General features: G+C 37.9%; 1 protein-coding gene across 6 annotated transcripts in view; it reads right to left on the reverse strand.

Moving 5' to 3' along the window:
• Positions 1-15,812, reverse strand: part of KIAA0586 (KIAA0586 ortholog) — a 74,261-nt gene that overhangs the window by 13,367 nt on the left and 45,082 nt on the right. For 3 of the 6 annotated variants that reach the window (XM_062635645.1, XM_062635647.1, XM_062635643.1), the window contains 2 exons: positions 12,636-12,723; positions 4,280-4,776 (listed from right to left, as the gene is read on the reverse strand). In XM_062635645.1, the coding sequence (XP_062491629.1) occupies positions 4,625-4,776; positions 12,636-12,723 (240 nt within the window). In that variant the 3' untranslated portion in view covers positions 4,280-4,624. Of the gene's footprint in view, positions 1-4,279; positions 4,777-12,625; positions 12,724-15,812 lie in introns of those variants that run through there. The other 3 variants (XM_062635648.1, XM_062635644.1, XM_062635646.1) reach the window with 3 other exon arrangements.

Consider the following 15,812-nt stretch of genomic DNA (forward strand, 5'->3'; position numbering starts at 1 on the left):
AATTTGCTTGTTTAATTTTCAATTACTGAGCTTTAATGTACCATAAAAGTAAGTAATAACAACAGTGCCTTCAATAAACATTGCTTGTATTGTACTCATTAATGTTTTAGAAGAACACAAAAACTGCCTCTAGATACAGGAAGTTGCTAGAAACTAAAAACTAACCAATCATATAAACTGAGAGCTTTAAAGAATATTTTTTTTGAACACAAAGTTCAACAAAAATGTATTCTGTTCACTGTACACACGACACCAATGGGAATAAGAGCCAGTTCAAGTTCTAAGTTACCATTACTTGGGTAATAGTTTCAAGCTGCAAGGCACAGCTGTATGGGCCCAGCCAGACAGGCTATCACAGCAATGCTTTGATAGCATGGGGCCCTTAAGTGTCAGGATATAGAAAAGGCAGCAGTTGTTGGCTGTGAAAACAGTCTGATACAAACCAGATGGGGACTTACTTGATGGGCAACACAAAGGAAAACAATTGGCTCATTCAACAAAGTCAGGCCACTGCCCCAGAGAATTAACAGAAGACAATAACAGTCAACCAGAGTTGATGCAAACAAGAAACAGCCATGTGGTTATGGTTTCAGGAATTGTTTCTCCTCAGACTAAACATAAAGTTTTGATTTCTAATTTTTATATTCATTAATTTCAGTCTCGTTTACAAGCCCCTTCTTCCTCCAAAGTCTTCAATATAATTCATTTATGTAGCACAAGCCTTCACACACCTACTTAAACAAGAAAAAAATTGTATGACAAAGGCAGCTATATTAATCTCATGTTTCCTGAAGAATGCCAAGACCACAGACAACTTTCTGAACCGTGTCAGAACAGCATTATAGATACATAGCGCACTGGGTTATTAGACACATTTGCATGCATACAGCAGTACATTTACTGATTCTTTTTTGATTTGAAATGCATAAAATCCAGTAGGTCACATGGTGGGTTACCAGAGTACAGATGTCTTCCAGTTTCGTGAAGAGTTCTGGTTTCTTACTTAGTTGTTTGGGGGGGGGAGGGGGGGAGGGTTGAGGTTTGTTGTTTTGTTTTTTTTTTTTGAGGTTTTCTTTAGAAGTAAACTTCAGACCAATTACATTATCACATAACAGTTTTGTTTGTCAAACTACAGTTACAATTCTATTAAAATAGATGACAAAACTTTTTTTGAAGCAATCAAAAATTTTAAAATTGGCTATTTCAGCCATAACTCAAAAAATCCCCAACCCATGCATTTTTAGAAGCTTGTAGATGATTATGGTCCAAAATCTTAATTGCTCTTGCTGTTTTATTACAGGAAATATGAAAGTGACATGTGCAAAGGTATTTTGATTACAAATTACTTACAGAGATTGCACAATAAGTCAGACCTCTAAGGGCCTTCTGCAATTTCATTCTCAAGACTAAAAACATCTGAACTTTCTTTTCATAGACTCCAAAATATTCCCTCTGGCAGGCTCTGCACTGCAGTGCTCTACACCAGCATTGAACAGTTGGATGGCATGCTCTGAGAGACAGTCACATACCTGGATACCCAAGCAAGAATGTCTACAAAATGCAGTGACATGCAGATGTCCTAGATGCTTTATGAAAACACACCATCCTGGGACCCGTCAGCTTTAGCACACCACCACACATCCCCTTAAGCTTCACTGCTTCTGAAGATCACTTGATGGTCTGAGCTAGCAGTGATGCATGATGTAAGCATCTGAACACATCATTCAGACCTATGATGGGTACACAAGAAGTGTACAAGTTTTCTCTTTGTAAATGCTTAACTTTCCTTGCAGACTTGCAAAAAGCAGCTGGCTTAAGGAACTGAATGCATGGTTCCCATTTAACAGCCCACGGTGGACAGAGAAAGCAAGGGAGTTTGTCCTTAAAGACAGAAAAAAACCCTTACTGAATTAATGAAGTAAGACCCTTATTGTCATCTTAAGTGGTGCTAGCTTTCAGCTGCTGTGGTTCTCAAGCCTGCATACAAAACCACCACCACATAATGTAGGTAGAAAAGTAAGGTTTTAGTTTAGCTTCCTGCCATAAGCACAGAGCCAGCACTCCAACAAAGCCGTTGTGTGCTGTGCTCTGCCTGAGCTAAAACATCTCTCCAGCAGAATCATAAGGCTTATTTCCAAAAGCATAGCCAAATTCCTGAAACCTCCAATGAAGGGGTGGGTTGTCACACTGTAGCAGAGAAGATTTTGCCTGCAGTGCTGCTGCTATTCATTTTTCACATCATATATATCGAGGTCAGAACACATGTTTTACATACCGCTGCATTTTGGGTTTAGTCTCTTCATTAGGCTGTTTTTAGAAGATTATGAATCTTAGGAACAGAACAGCCTTTATCAAGCCTTAACTTCAGAGATGCTGGCTGTTGTAGCCCTGCATTTAAAAGCCAATGAGAGAGGAGCAAAAACCTCTTTAAATCCCAGGTCTGCCTGTGCAGGCAAACCCAATTGCTCTCATAAAAATGGTTTTGGACATTGTTCATCAGAGAACGCCTCCACAAAGGACGGCATGTAAAGGCCAGCTGGAGCAGGGGGAGGCATGACTGCCGGGCCTCCGGTAAAGTGAGGACTCAACAGGAAACTACTCCCCCCTTTCTTTTCTTTCTTTTCTCTAATCAGGAAGGAAGCTTCATCTTCAGAAACAAGCATTCCCTGTGTAATCTCCCTGCCTGTCTCTAGGAGCGGGTCCAATTACTGAAATAAGCAACATGCACTTTTAAGAAGTTAATCATGTATTTACACTGTAACTCAAACTAGTAAATATTTCCCATTTATAATTTTGACTTACATAACAGGGCACAATGGCAACTGTTAAGTAAATAAAACAATTTTCTCAAGATCAGTAATTATGGAATTATAAAAACAAACTAAACAAAAAAACCCAGAAATTAACAACTTGCCAACAAATTCCATGCTTTTTACTCCTACTGAAGAAACAATGGCCTGACAAGGACAGAAACTACAGCTGTTATACTGTTTTTAAACAAACACAGCTCTGCTTAACTCTTGCAATATGTACAGCGCATAAAACAAGGCCATGATATGCAACGCTGAGATTATTACTTTACTGTAACAACCTAAATTAAGATGGAGGTCAGCAGATCATCACATATTAAGTCTAACCTGCTTTGACTGCATAATTTTGAGACAAAACATAAATGTAATTCTAGCAGATCGAGAAAACATGAGATACACATTTTCATTGTTCACGTAGAGTTGATTTATTATTTTGTATTGAAACTACATGCTTACCTGACATTAAAAAAGAAACAGTTAATAGAAAGTCAAAGTCATGCCGTATATAAAGAGAAAGTTACCTCCCTGCTGCCAAAGTAGAATTGCTGCGTATTTTGTGTTACACTCAACAACTTTCACTCAGGTTGTTTACAACTGTGCTTAAAAACAGTTCTTCCTTCTTTAAAAGCAAAACGTAAGTTTTAGATTAAAGAAGAACAATAATACAGATACAAAGGTTCTAAATCTAAATGAAGTTTTTCTAGGTGTAGGTATTTCTTTTTCCTTGCATGACAGCATTCATGATAAAAACCAGAACACAGTAGTCCACAGACAGATTTTAACCCATCTCCATCATTTACTACTGTTCCTTGCAAATGCAGTCACCAAAAGCACATTTGCAACTGGTAATTTAGAGATGAGAATTTGCGGTATTTTCCCTCAAGATTAGTTTTATGTGAAGATGAATAATGTCTTAACCAAGTTTTACATTTGCATGCTATTTCACACTATTACAAAATGCATATGTAACCTCAGCAGTGAGCAACAGGTCACGCATGACGGCTTTAATCTTCACTCACCAGTCCTTACCCTACTTTAAAGAAGAAAGCTACTTTGGCATACTGCATTTCTCAAAATCAGCATGTTATCAAAGAGAAGCATTATGATTACTTTTATAGTATTCTTCATTTGGAAGGCAGCCTAGATATTTACTCCACACTGTTGCCTCATTTGAAAGTTTGCTGGGGTCCTAGTCTTAAAAAATTCATCACATGGGCACTGAAAACATATTTATACTTAGTCTTGTATCACTACTAATAAGGTGGTGCTGCAAAAACCTGGCCTCTCTTCAGTGAACAAATTAGAAGGTTTGTTTACTCCTAAAGCATGCCGAAAAAGAAGCAAATATAGTATTTGGTGACAACACTGTTCACGAGCATAAAAACTGCCTGTAAGTCAAGCCCTTTCACAATATAATAAGCAGTAAAAGAAAAAAAGTATCATTTCAATTTGACTGCAGACACTAATCATCAAAATACCCACTTTTATTGGCTGGTTAGGTTTTATTAATAACTTTATAGCTATGTCTCACCTCTGCTAGCAGTGAAAAAATTCACAAAACATTAAAACAGGAAAAGAAAAACGTTTAATGGCTGAGAATGACAGCTTTTGTAAATCCCCCATCTCCCCTATAAAATAGGTTTGGGGGCAAACAGTCAGCATCTGTGGGCTATTCATCACTCACATTAAGCTACCTCCAGCCAGCATATACACTCTTGTCCTAGTATTTCTCTTCCACCCAGCCACTCCCCACACAAACAACTGGCTCCTTCCAGTTTTTAAGTAGTGCTTAAAAAAGCTGAATTCAGAGCTCTTTAAGAACAGGTAAAGCTGAAGAGAGTCCAGCTGCTTCTGCCCAAGGACCACAACCACCAAAACAGCAGGGAAAGCAGAAGCTCTTCCTTTTGTTGTGCTGCTCTCAGACACCCACAAGCCACTGAAATATAAAGGGCAACATCGGCCTTACCTGCCAACCAGAAAAATAAAACAAACTCAGCACATACTGAAGACAGAAAGCCCACATTTCTCCTATCATAGTGCTATATATGTTACTCCAAGTTGAAATATGCATTTGAAATACTCATCACTGTATGGTGACATACAGTACCCATGCAGTGTATTGCCAGCATCCAAAGGTATAAAGACTTCCCACTCTGATACTGGTGTCTTGTATAAAAGAAACATAACTTTAACATTAAAAAAGAAGTGTGAGATAAGAGGACTTCTTAAATGACTGTTAATCCAAGTAAGGGTGGTCATCCTAGAAGATCCGGTAGAGCACCTGCCAATAAAACTAACACAAAGTTGGCAGCAGGTCTACCTGAGATGGCTGGAAAAGTTTCTAACCAGCTTAGCTGTAGTCAGGCTGATGTCCCAGGCTGAAAACAATAGTGACTAAGCAGCATAAACATATCTTAGTGAGGAAACTGCTTTTACAGGCTGTAATCTCTGACAGAGGCTGTTGCATATTCCCATAACTCCAACCAAATGCTCTGCTGAAAAAGACAATGCTATTTCTTACAATACATCTTGTTAGGGTGACATAGTGAGGCACATCGTTTAGAACTAAAAATTCCAATTAAAATTCATTTACCATAACTGCTAACAAATACACATGTGAATTAAAGGAGTACGAGACCATAAAAATCAAATGCCTCTTCACAATATTATGACAGAAGATGATGTGTAAAGGGACTTCAGACTCAATTACATGTATATAAATGAGTAGCAGGTTCAGGGGAGACTATTCTGACCATTTTCTATGACCTACCACAACACACAGGCCACAGAACAGCTATGCAAGCTTACTTTCTAGATGCACATCAGTTCTTTCTTATTAAAGCATGGGCTCAGAGCTGTGGAACCACTAATTTGTGAGAAACTTCTCCCTCCAGAGAAGAGTTAACTGGAAACAGCCCTCAGGCTGATGCAAGCATTAAGTACATGGGGAGTCTCTGTCCTTAGGTGGCTTGCCCAAGCCCATTAATTTTTTGTGTGTGTCCCCCATTTATATAAGCAATGTTTGCATGAAAGGGGAAAGCAGGTCAGCCTAGTCAGCTTGCTACCATCTGCTTTTATTCAGTTACTCAAGAACAGTGCCAGTGGGATCACTGCCCATTAAGGGGGTTTATTGTGCGTGTTTATTTTTTGCTCTTTACAATGAAGGCAACAGCAATTACTGTAAGTTTCTAAAAGTGCATACAAATCATAATACACAATACAAAGCTGCTTCAGTCAGATCCCAGTGTGTTTACAGATCCTATACAGGCTGTGAGAAAGACTGTCTTGGCACAACAATTTCAGAAGACTAGTGAGGAGTGTGTTAGCATCCAGGAGATCTGAGATGGTATTTAATACTTGCTACTGAGACTATACACTGCTTGCAATGCACAGCAACTTCAGCTGAATCACCAACACACGAGAATCTTACAAAAAGAAAAAGCATCACATTCTAGCTTGCACCCCAGACAGGCTGACAATAGGTGGATTTATACAACTGGAAACTGGAACTGGTGAAAGATCAAAAGGTAGACTGCCAAAGTGGAAACTACAATTCAGGACTCTCAGCTAGTACATTCCAACTCTTCAGACTGGATATGCAGCAGCAAGAAGTACTCTCCTTTTAATGACAACTCTGCCCAGAATATGCCTAGTCACAAGAGACACAAGCTACCCAAAACCCCAAAACAAACAAAAAAATCCCCAAACCAAACCAACCAGCAAAAAAAAACCAAAAACAAAAACCCAAACCCCAACCCAATCAAAACCACCAAGATGACAAAAAGAAAAAAAAGAAAAAAAAAAGAAATATACAGAAATCCACACTGATTCACACTGCAGGGAAAAAGCAGTGATGCTTCATGCAGCTTAGCAGAACTGCCTGGTAGTCTGGGCTGCTTTGATTCCTGCAGGTAGTCACAAACGTTTGAAAAGCAAATGTAATTTTTTTGTTGTTTTTTAAGAAATTCTTATACATTTGGTAGTAAAACCCTTTATGTTATTAAGATACACTTAAAAATAGAAGATCTGCAGAACCTTCTGGTGTCTGTGTGACATGATACAGACAGCTGATGCTCAGCAGGCATGCATAGCGGATGCCACAGGATACTTTGAGGCAAAAAGGCTGTATGAACTCCAGAATGTACATTGGATAAATGCTTTATGCAGCAGTACCACAGGTTTTCAGCTTATCAATATGAAAAAGGGACTGGTCCTTCATTATTTGTACATTATAACCCTCATTATAAGTGAAATACCAGGCTTAATTTTGTCACTGCCCTGAACTTCATGAGATATATAATGCACTTTGAGCGACAGCACAGGACTAGATCACCTGCAATCCCTTAAAATCTAGGCTTGAAGAAGGAATCAGATGAGATTTCTGGATATTTACCTTGAGACACAGTAAATCTAAGATAAGACAAGTAAGAAATCCAAGTATATGACAGTCTCCATAGGAAGTAATCTTTTAAGTAGTGATATGTCACTTCAAGTAAGGTGTTTTTTATTTCCCCTTTCCACAGAAAAAGCTAAACTAGTGCTGGAATTTCAGTGAAAATTCCTGCTGCTGTGTACAGACCAGAGGAGGGACTTGGTACAAGAATATACCCCAAATCTCAGCAAAATAAGTGTACTTTAAACACAAAGATCCAATCAAAAGGGAGAAAGAAATAACCTTGATCTGCTTTCACCTGCTTGTGCAATGGGGCTATAGATGCCAGCCTCATCTCCTGAATGTAAAACTTCTAAGTGGGAACATTCTTTAAGCTCACACTGGAAGACTCCCAGCTTTATTCTATTTTCTGCATGGAAATTGCAAAATACCTTCCCTCTAAAGATTAACCATACACACATCCAGCACGGTGCAGAAGTTGATTCTCAAGTGGACTGTACAAAGGAAACTTGAAGACACACAAAGCTGTGCAGATATCATGATGGGTGTAAAGTATCATCTGTATAGGCACCCAGGGAAGACTAAAGGGAAGTTTTCTACCTTTGCACATACCTCCCACAGCAAAAGCAGAAGGTCACAAAAATGTCTTGACAATACTGCAGAAGTGAGAGAGCACTGTATCCCTCTGTGCCATTTAAAGATGCATACAGAAAGTGGAGAACTAACTCTCAACCTCTTAAAAGTAGAAAAAAAATGCCAAGTGATGCACGTAGACCTGAAATAAAAAGCCAGGTGACACATGGTGTGGAAATGGACTTCAGAGGAGAATGACTTCTACCCAACTGTGCCCATCAGTAAGAAATCCTCAGACCGTAAGGCAGTATGAGCCTGCGTGGTACAGTTTTCTTTAGGCTTAAGCTGTTTTTTCTTTGGGGGGGGTTCATTTCTTCACCTGATTACTTGATTTTCAATTAACTTAGATGCCCCAAAAAAAATCAAATTACATTCTAGGAGTCTAAAAATCATACCAGGGAGATTTGTGCTTCACCTGCCTGTAGTTCACGCCTTTTGCACAAAAAAAAAAGGGGAAGAAATGACGTGTCTAGGAGACTAGAGGACCATTTACAAGAAGAAGATTCTTTGGGGATAAGTGAGTGCAAGGATGTGCACAGTCCCATGAAACCCACAGCAACTCCTGGTGCTTGGTTTCTCAGGACCATATGCTGAAGCAGCAGAACACAACCAGAGCAGAAGGATATCGCTGTCCACAATAACAATTCTACACAAGATTTTGCCTTAAGCTACGAAAAAAAAATTAAAAAAATAATAAAATCAAACTTTTGTTTTAACATTTCTCTGAAAAATAACTAAAGTAACTGAGTGAGGAAAGAAGCAACCATAGATATAGATGGCACTTTCATAACAGATAAAAATATTTACAAAAGCCAAGAATTCAAAACTCCTGTTCCAAATGTAGTGTAACACAGCTAAATAATGACTTACAATAATTCAAACTAGAAACTCTCAAGCATAGCTGCTGAAGATTTTGTAGGGATATTATGCAAAATGCATACTTATTACTCAGATGCATGTTTTCTAATGCATGGGTTATCATATAACTGCTATGGATATGTACAAAAACAAACAAAAAAAAAAACAAATGAAAACTCTTTGTGAACTGCTGTTCTAAACCCCCTGGTACACCTAAAAGCTATGATTACTTATAGCCAAGACACAGTTTCTGTGGGAAATGCAGCTTTGCATTTCCTGACTTGCCCAAATGTAAAATGTATTAACTGAATTATGTCAATGAGCCATCTGATAGCACAGGGAGGCAACTGTATAAGAAAACCAGAGTCAAAATAGAGCAGAAGTAAGAGTTCTGAAGAAACACCAAAAAACTTACATAAACCTCTAATAGGACATTTGCCTGAAAAATGTCGTAATTACAGCTAATTGATTTCATTACTTCAGTTTCCAAGATCTCTCAGAAATTAGTCAAATTCAAGGAGCAATGTAAGCCATGGAAACTCTTTCTACTTCTCAGTCTGTGATGGTACTCTCTACAGTGTGAAAGAAAAGCTCTGTTTTGCTTCATTAGCTGCTATTTTCAGGGTGGTATGGACAGTCTTTAGCAAAAGCCTTTAGTGAAATTCAGTCCAAAAAGAGAAACAGCAGGATACTGAGGAGAAAGTAAACTTTCAGTAGAATAGTTAGTTATTAAGTTTTGATAAAAACAGCTCCAGTTCCAAGAAAAAAAATAAAGACCTTTAGCCTTATCCTAATTATCTTCCTTCCTTGAAGCATCTGTTAGAGATTTGCCTCATGCCGCAATAGTTTCATGAAAAAATAACCCAAAACCTAACTCTGAGCAATTCCTGGCTGAAGAAGAGAAGCAAAAAATTATTTAGTCATAGCCATATTTTCAGTATTAAAGGTTTCAATACAGCATAATGTCAGTGTTAACACAGAAGTAGCCCATTTTCAATACTGAAGAGCGACTCTGGAAGCTTTATTTTTTATGCAGATTGTTTTAAGGGCTTCTTGCCCTCTTATTCATTTATTGCACAGACCATCTCCTCCCACAAGCAATTTTGCTATCTCTCTGTGGCAACAAAGCCAATTGCTTGGTGTCCCAATATTACTTTCCCATATAGTTATGGCCGACTGAATATAATTCACTAGCTAGAGATAAAAAGGAATTACTGTCATGAAGTTGTGCTCTCTAGGTCACAGTTTGAGTGGCTGTGCTGTAGAAAAATAATTAAGTAAAGATACACCTATCTCTTGGTTCTGAGCTGTTCATATTAAAGTTTAAAAATGCTCTACAGTCAAGGAGTGCCACCTGTTCTTTCACTTTAATTTAAAAATTTGGAATCATATTAATGTAAGCCTGAAAATGCTTCCATTCTGGAAATATGTGCATTCACCAACCACAACAATTATTATCATATTAAATTTATGAAGATATATGAAGGAATGGCACAAAGATTAAATGGTATAATAAAGCCAAAAATATATATGCATGTATATTATATACTACAAATGTATGTTTTCAAACCACTGTCTCCACTATGTCTACAGAAGGCACACATTTCAATTAATAATACATTCAGGGTTTATTTTTAATTGTAACTTTCAGGAGACCTTACCCTTTCAGGCATGATATTGTAACAGTCCTACTGAATTTCAACTTTCATTAGAAGACATCAATCAACTTTCTTTCAGTAAAAACACATGTTCACTCTAGACCACAAACTTTTTTTTAAACAACAAAAGAAACTTCTACCATATATATATTTATGACCATAGACAAAATATGAAAAAAAAATAATTGTCATGTATTTATCAATTAAATGAAAAAAGCTTTTTTTTTTTCTTTTTACATCCAGCTCTAAGTCCAAAATGATTTCCTCTTTCTCCCAACACCCTGAATTCACACTTCATTTCAGGGCTCTAGGTTTTACAAGCACTATTGCTGATACAATCACTTACCCTTTAAACTCCCAAAAAAATACCTAAATGGTCCTGCCCCTGAACTGCTTTTCCATTTTCAGGCAAGTACTCATTGTCTCTTGCTATCTCAGTGAAGGCAACAATTTGACATGAAGTTTTTATCAAGAGGGTGCTTTGAACTTACAGCAACAGATGCGCTTAGCTTTAAAATGTTGTATTTGAAAACACACTCTTTTATCATGTTGCAAGTTCTCATTTTTCTTTCAAATAATTCTTATTAATTTCTACCTTCAACTTTTTGCCTGATTAAGTTTGCTGTGGTAAAGCTTATAGAGACAAGACCTTCCGGTTAAAACTGACAGACAAGTTACTTCCATTTGCAAATCCTCTAGATTTTTATTGGCTCGTTAAATACGTATACTTTGAATGAGAATTAAATTGTCCTGGTATATAAATCATCTTTTTCTTCTTGTTTCGAAGAAAATTGACTACTGCCATCTCGTGGTCAAACATTTTCATCTGACACACAGACATAATTGCACTGCGCCTGAATACTTTGTATTACAGTACAGGTAAGTTATTTTTTTTTTAATAAATATTCCAGAAAACAGATTCAATAAAAATATTTTACTCCATTTAAATCTCTCTCTCACTTAAGACCCTAATCAATGATACAGGCTGAAAGTGCTGCCTTATTAAGACTTGGAGACAAAAGTGTAAAATCATGAAGTACAGCGTTAGAAAGACTATCCCACTCTTTCCCCCTCTCTGATGCTTAATAGCAAGTCTTAGAAGGAAGAAGAGGAGGAAGATTCCTACAACTGCTCTTAAAGTTGGGAACAGGTTGATCCTGCAAGGCAGAGCTGCTACATAATTTTTTTGCAATTCAGAGGTCATGTTAAACTTACTAGGAATTCTCTTTCCTGAGGAAATTTGGATTTTCTGAATACCAGAGGAAATATACAGTTCTTGCAATATTTTCCACTAATATTAGAGTTAGCCCCCATTTTTTAATAAATTAGGTCTTTATCTACCCACTTTAAAACCACATGTTCATAAATGTGCCTACAACAAAGCACACACATGCACTAAGGTGTGCCACTTCAGTTCTGTAAGCTTTTCCACTAATTATCCATTATTCATAACATTTTTGCATTATTCATAACTTTACATTATTCATAGCTTTCTTCATATGTAAACCATGATTGGTCTTAAGTCCCATGACCAATAACATTGACCTAGGGCTTTTCTTACAACTTAGAAATATTTGAAACAAAATAATTCCATCAGAATTATAATTCAATTAGATGTTAAAAAAAAAAATAAATTGAGGAAGTTCAAAGAATTATTCTAAAAGAGTTTGAAGGAAGAATTGGTCTATACATTTTTTCTCTTTCTTAGTAGTTGGTGCAGCATTGTGTTGTTGACTTTCGGCCTGGGAACAATGCAGATAATACTGATGTTTTTACTTACTGCTCAAATGTTTGGACTGACCAAGAACTTTGTGAGTCTCATGGTCTGCCAGGGAGGAGGGGAAGCTGGGAGGAAACAGAGACAGGACACCTGATTCAAACTGACCAAAGAGTTATTCCATACCACAGCATGTCATGCCCAGGATGTAACTGAGAGTTACCCAGAAGGGCTAGGGAACTGCGGGGTTGGACCAGGGATTGGTCGGTGCTTGGTCGGGCGGGGTGGGGTGAATTACCAGTCGGCGGGTGGTGAGGTGTTGTATTCTATTCCCTTGTTATTTTCTTTATCATTATTATCATTGGTGGTAGCAGTAGTGATTTGTGTTATACCTTAGTTACTGGACTGTTCTTATCTCAACCCTCGGAGTTGCATTCTTTTGGTTCTCCTCCCCATCCCTCCGAGAGCAGGGGGAGGGAAAGAAGGGGGGGCAGGGGGGACGGTGAGAGAGAAACTGTGTGGCTGGCTTAACCTGAAAAGACATTTGCCTATTGACATTGATTTACCTTCTCGTTGCATCTCTTCAGACTTCCTTCTCACATAAATAACTCGGGGTTTCACAGTCTCAACTTGTGCAGCTCCTTGGCTTTCTTCCTATATATCAAACATTAAAATCATATTACAAATCTACCTTTTGATGTAAAAGCACAGTAAAAATTTTGTGGAGCTTCAAGAAAGAGATTTTTAAAGATTCATTAAAGGATATGCACTTGTTCTCCATTCCTTTTGACTTCAAAAGAATTCAATCTGAATTAGCCTATTGCAGTGTTATTTCCTCTAGACAAACATCCTGGGAGCAGGAAGTATGGCAAAGTGCCATTTAGACCTGAAGACACAAGGAGACCTTCAATTTCTACTCAAAATATGTGGCAGAAAGAACATAAGATTTCTCTGGCTTTCTTCAATACCCAGGACTTCTTCCTAGGTATTATCCCCCTAACTACAAAGATAAAGTTGAAAAGAAAAATAAAAATTTCAGCACACAGGTTGGAAAGCCAATGCCAAGTATAAAATTTATGACCATGTTTTAAGAAACATTTTCTGCTCTTCCTGAAATGCTCTTCTATGCTATGTCTGAAACAATGCCTGAGGAAAACAGATTCTTAGAAGCAACAAACACTCTGCATGTTAAAAAGGGAGACATCGTATTTGTCAAGCACATTTGTTATCTTATGTATTAACTGGAACAGGAATCGTAGCCCAGAGACATTCCACCACATGTATACAGGAAACGTGAAAAGTGTAAAACAAGAGTCATAGAGTCCTAGAAGACATAGGCATTCTTAAGCATCTGAAAGCTGGAGAGGTACTTTGTGCAAGGGCATGTACTGATAGGACAAGGGGTAATGGCTTTAAGCTGAAAGAGGGTAAAATTAGATTAGATATCAGAAAGAAGTTCTTCACTGTGAGGATGGTGAAGCACTGGCACAGGTTGCCCAGAGAAGCTGTGGCTGCTCCACCCCTGGCAGTGTTCAAGGCCAGGTTGGACGGGGCTCTGAGCAACCTGGTCTAGTGGAAGGTGGCCCTGCCCATGGCAGGGGGTTGGGACTGGATGAGCTTTAAGGGCCCTTCCAACCCAAACCATTCTGTGATTCTATGATTCTCTAAGATAGAAAAATTTGATTTCATCAGTTATTCTGTTGATTCTGTAGATTAATATAAAGGGTTTTTTTAATGAAGATTCCTAAAGAAGGAGGAACACAAGAAAGAGCACAAATTTTTGCATATCACAGAGCATTTGGAGCCTATGGACAGAATTACTGTATGAATTCTGGGAAAATTATAGATCTGAGAAGCAATGGCACTGCTGTTCTTTTGAAGATCTGATGACAGTACCAGTGGTATTTTGCTTCCCAAAAGCTAAAAAGAAATAATAGGAAAGTATTTTTCAGTTCTGTAAGAGAAACCATCCACTGCTGTGGAGGTCACAACTGAAACTAAGAGCCAAAAATATAAATGAAGACAATTTTTATGTCTGGCAATGAATAAGCATAGTGCCAACTATGCAATCAGAGCTTCCCTTTTCTTTCAGCTAACAACTGTCACCGACAATAACAGAAATCTCAACAGTGATGACACTGCTTCTCATGTACTTCACGATCATTTAAGCCAGTGTGGCAAAAATCAGGGGTAAAAACAACCATACACCATTCAGGCACTGTCTTTTCCTCAATGCTTGTTTACTCTCCCCATTAAACAAAGCACAGAAAGGGCTACACTAGTAGATAGCATATAATTTCTAACAAACGCCAACACAACCTCACCGACACAACAGTAAGCATAAGCTGACAAAAGTGAACTACATGCACCTGAGATCGAGCTAGCATCTGCACAAGGCACTATGTGGACAGACAGACCAGTTAGGACTAGTACTAAATTGGGCATCTCTACACACCACGATGTTGATCAACTCTGCTCATCATTTAAAGCTGACAAGATATAAAAGAGTTGAGATGATTTTCTGAAAGAAGGAGGGTCTCATGGAGATGTGATTGGAAGCCAGCACTGTTACAGAATATTAAATGTAAGCAACCCAACAGCATATTCATGAGTAGATCTGAAGTGTTTCTTTGGTTTGGATTTTTAATAGGACAAATCAAAAACCAGCTTAAACTGAAACAAGGTGCAAACAGAAGTTGAGAGATAATACATAGATTCATAGATTACAATTACGCATTCCTGAAGATTAAAAACACCATGTATTTTGAAATACTAAAAATAAAACCTAATGAGAATACATACCAAAGTGACAATCCCACTTAAAAAATGTTGATTGTATAAAAACATTCATACTTGCATAAGAACATTATAAAAATATTTTGCAACTGGTTTTCTAAGATTTCAGCAATGTGTTTGGGTCTTAAAATTATTCAGATTAACCATCTTTGAAATGTTTAGCCAAACAAATATGACTTCAATGTTCATGTACCTCCCATGTTCAAAATGCTTCATCTAGAACAGGAAGAGCCCAGCTTCCTCCTAGTCATTCTTTTTCTTCTTAATGCTAAAAACACAAGGGCAAAGTGGCCACAAGTAACAGTCAATTCCCGTATGGTTGCACAAGAATGGACAGAAGGGGTCAAACTGAAGATGCATTTAGTCTGGCATTCTGTCTAACAGTGGCTAAAAGTATAAATAAATCTCAAAAAAAAAACCCAATGCCAGAAGTGGAGGAGCAGCCAAGGAATCTGCATAGATAAGAAAATTCCTGTATGACTTAAGCCATTTGTTTTGCAGCAAGTGCTCACACAGACTCCACTTTTCATGACTAAATGCTCTGGCCCTACATGAAAAGACAATGTTCTTTCTCTTGGCCAAAATCTGATGTACACACCCGTCCCAGGGAAAGAACAAGCAGCATGTATATGGCAGCTTCACATCACTGCCCACAACCTCCCTGAAATGAGGATCCTGCTCAGACAGACTACAGAAAACACCCAAGATCTGTCACAACAAACCCTAAGATGCAGGAGGATTGTTCCCAGTTACATCAGAACAAAGGTCTAACAAACCCAAGGCCCAGCTGGACACCATCTGAAATACCATGTATTTTTTCAGATCTCTTGGCAAACATCCTGAAAAACCTAGTTTTGCTCCTAAACAGACTCATCTTCTGGCTTTGTACATAGCTGATACAGTTTCATTTCAATGAAGGCAAACACTGCCTAGAGCTGAAATTTAGA

The sequence above is a fragment of the Pezoporus occidentalis genome, unplaced genomic scaffold (assembly GCF_034315485.1).
Source record: "Pezoporus occidentalis ecotype Australia unplaced genomic scaffold, CSIRO_AGI_Poc_V1 ctg46, whole genome shotgun sequence".
Lineage (NCBI taxonomy): Eukaryota > Metazoa > Chordata > Aves > Psittaciformes > Psittacidae > Pezoporus > Pezoporus occidentalis.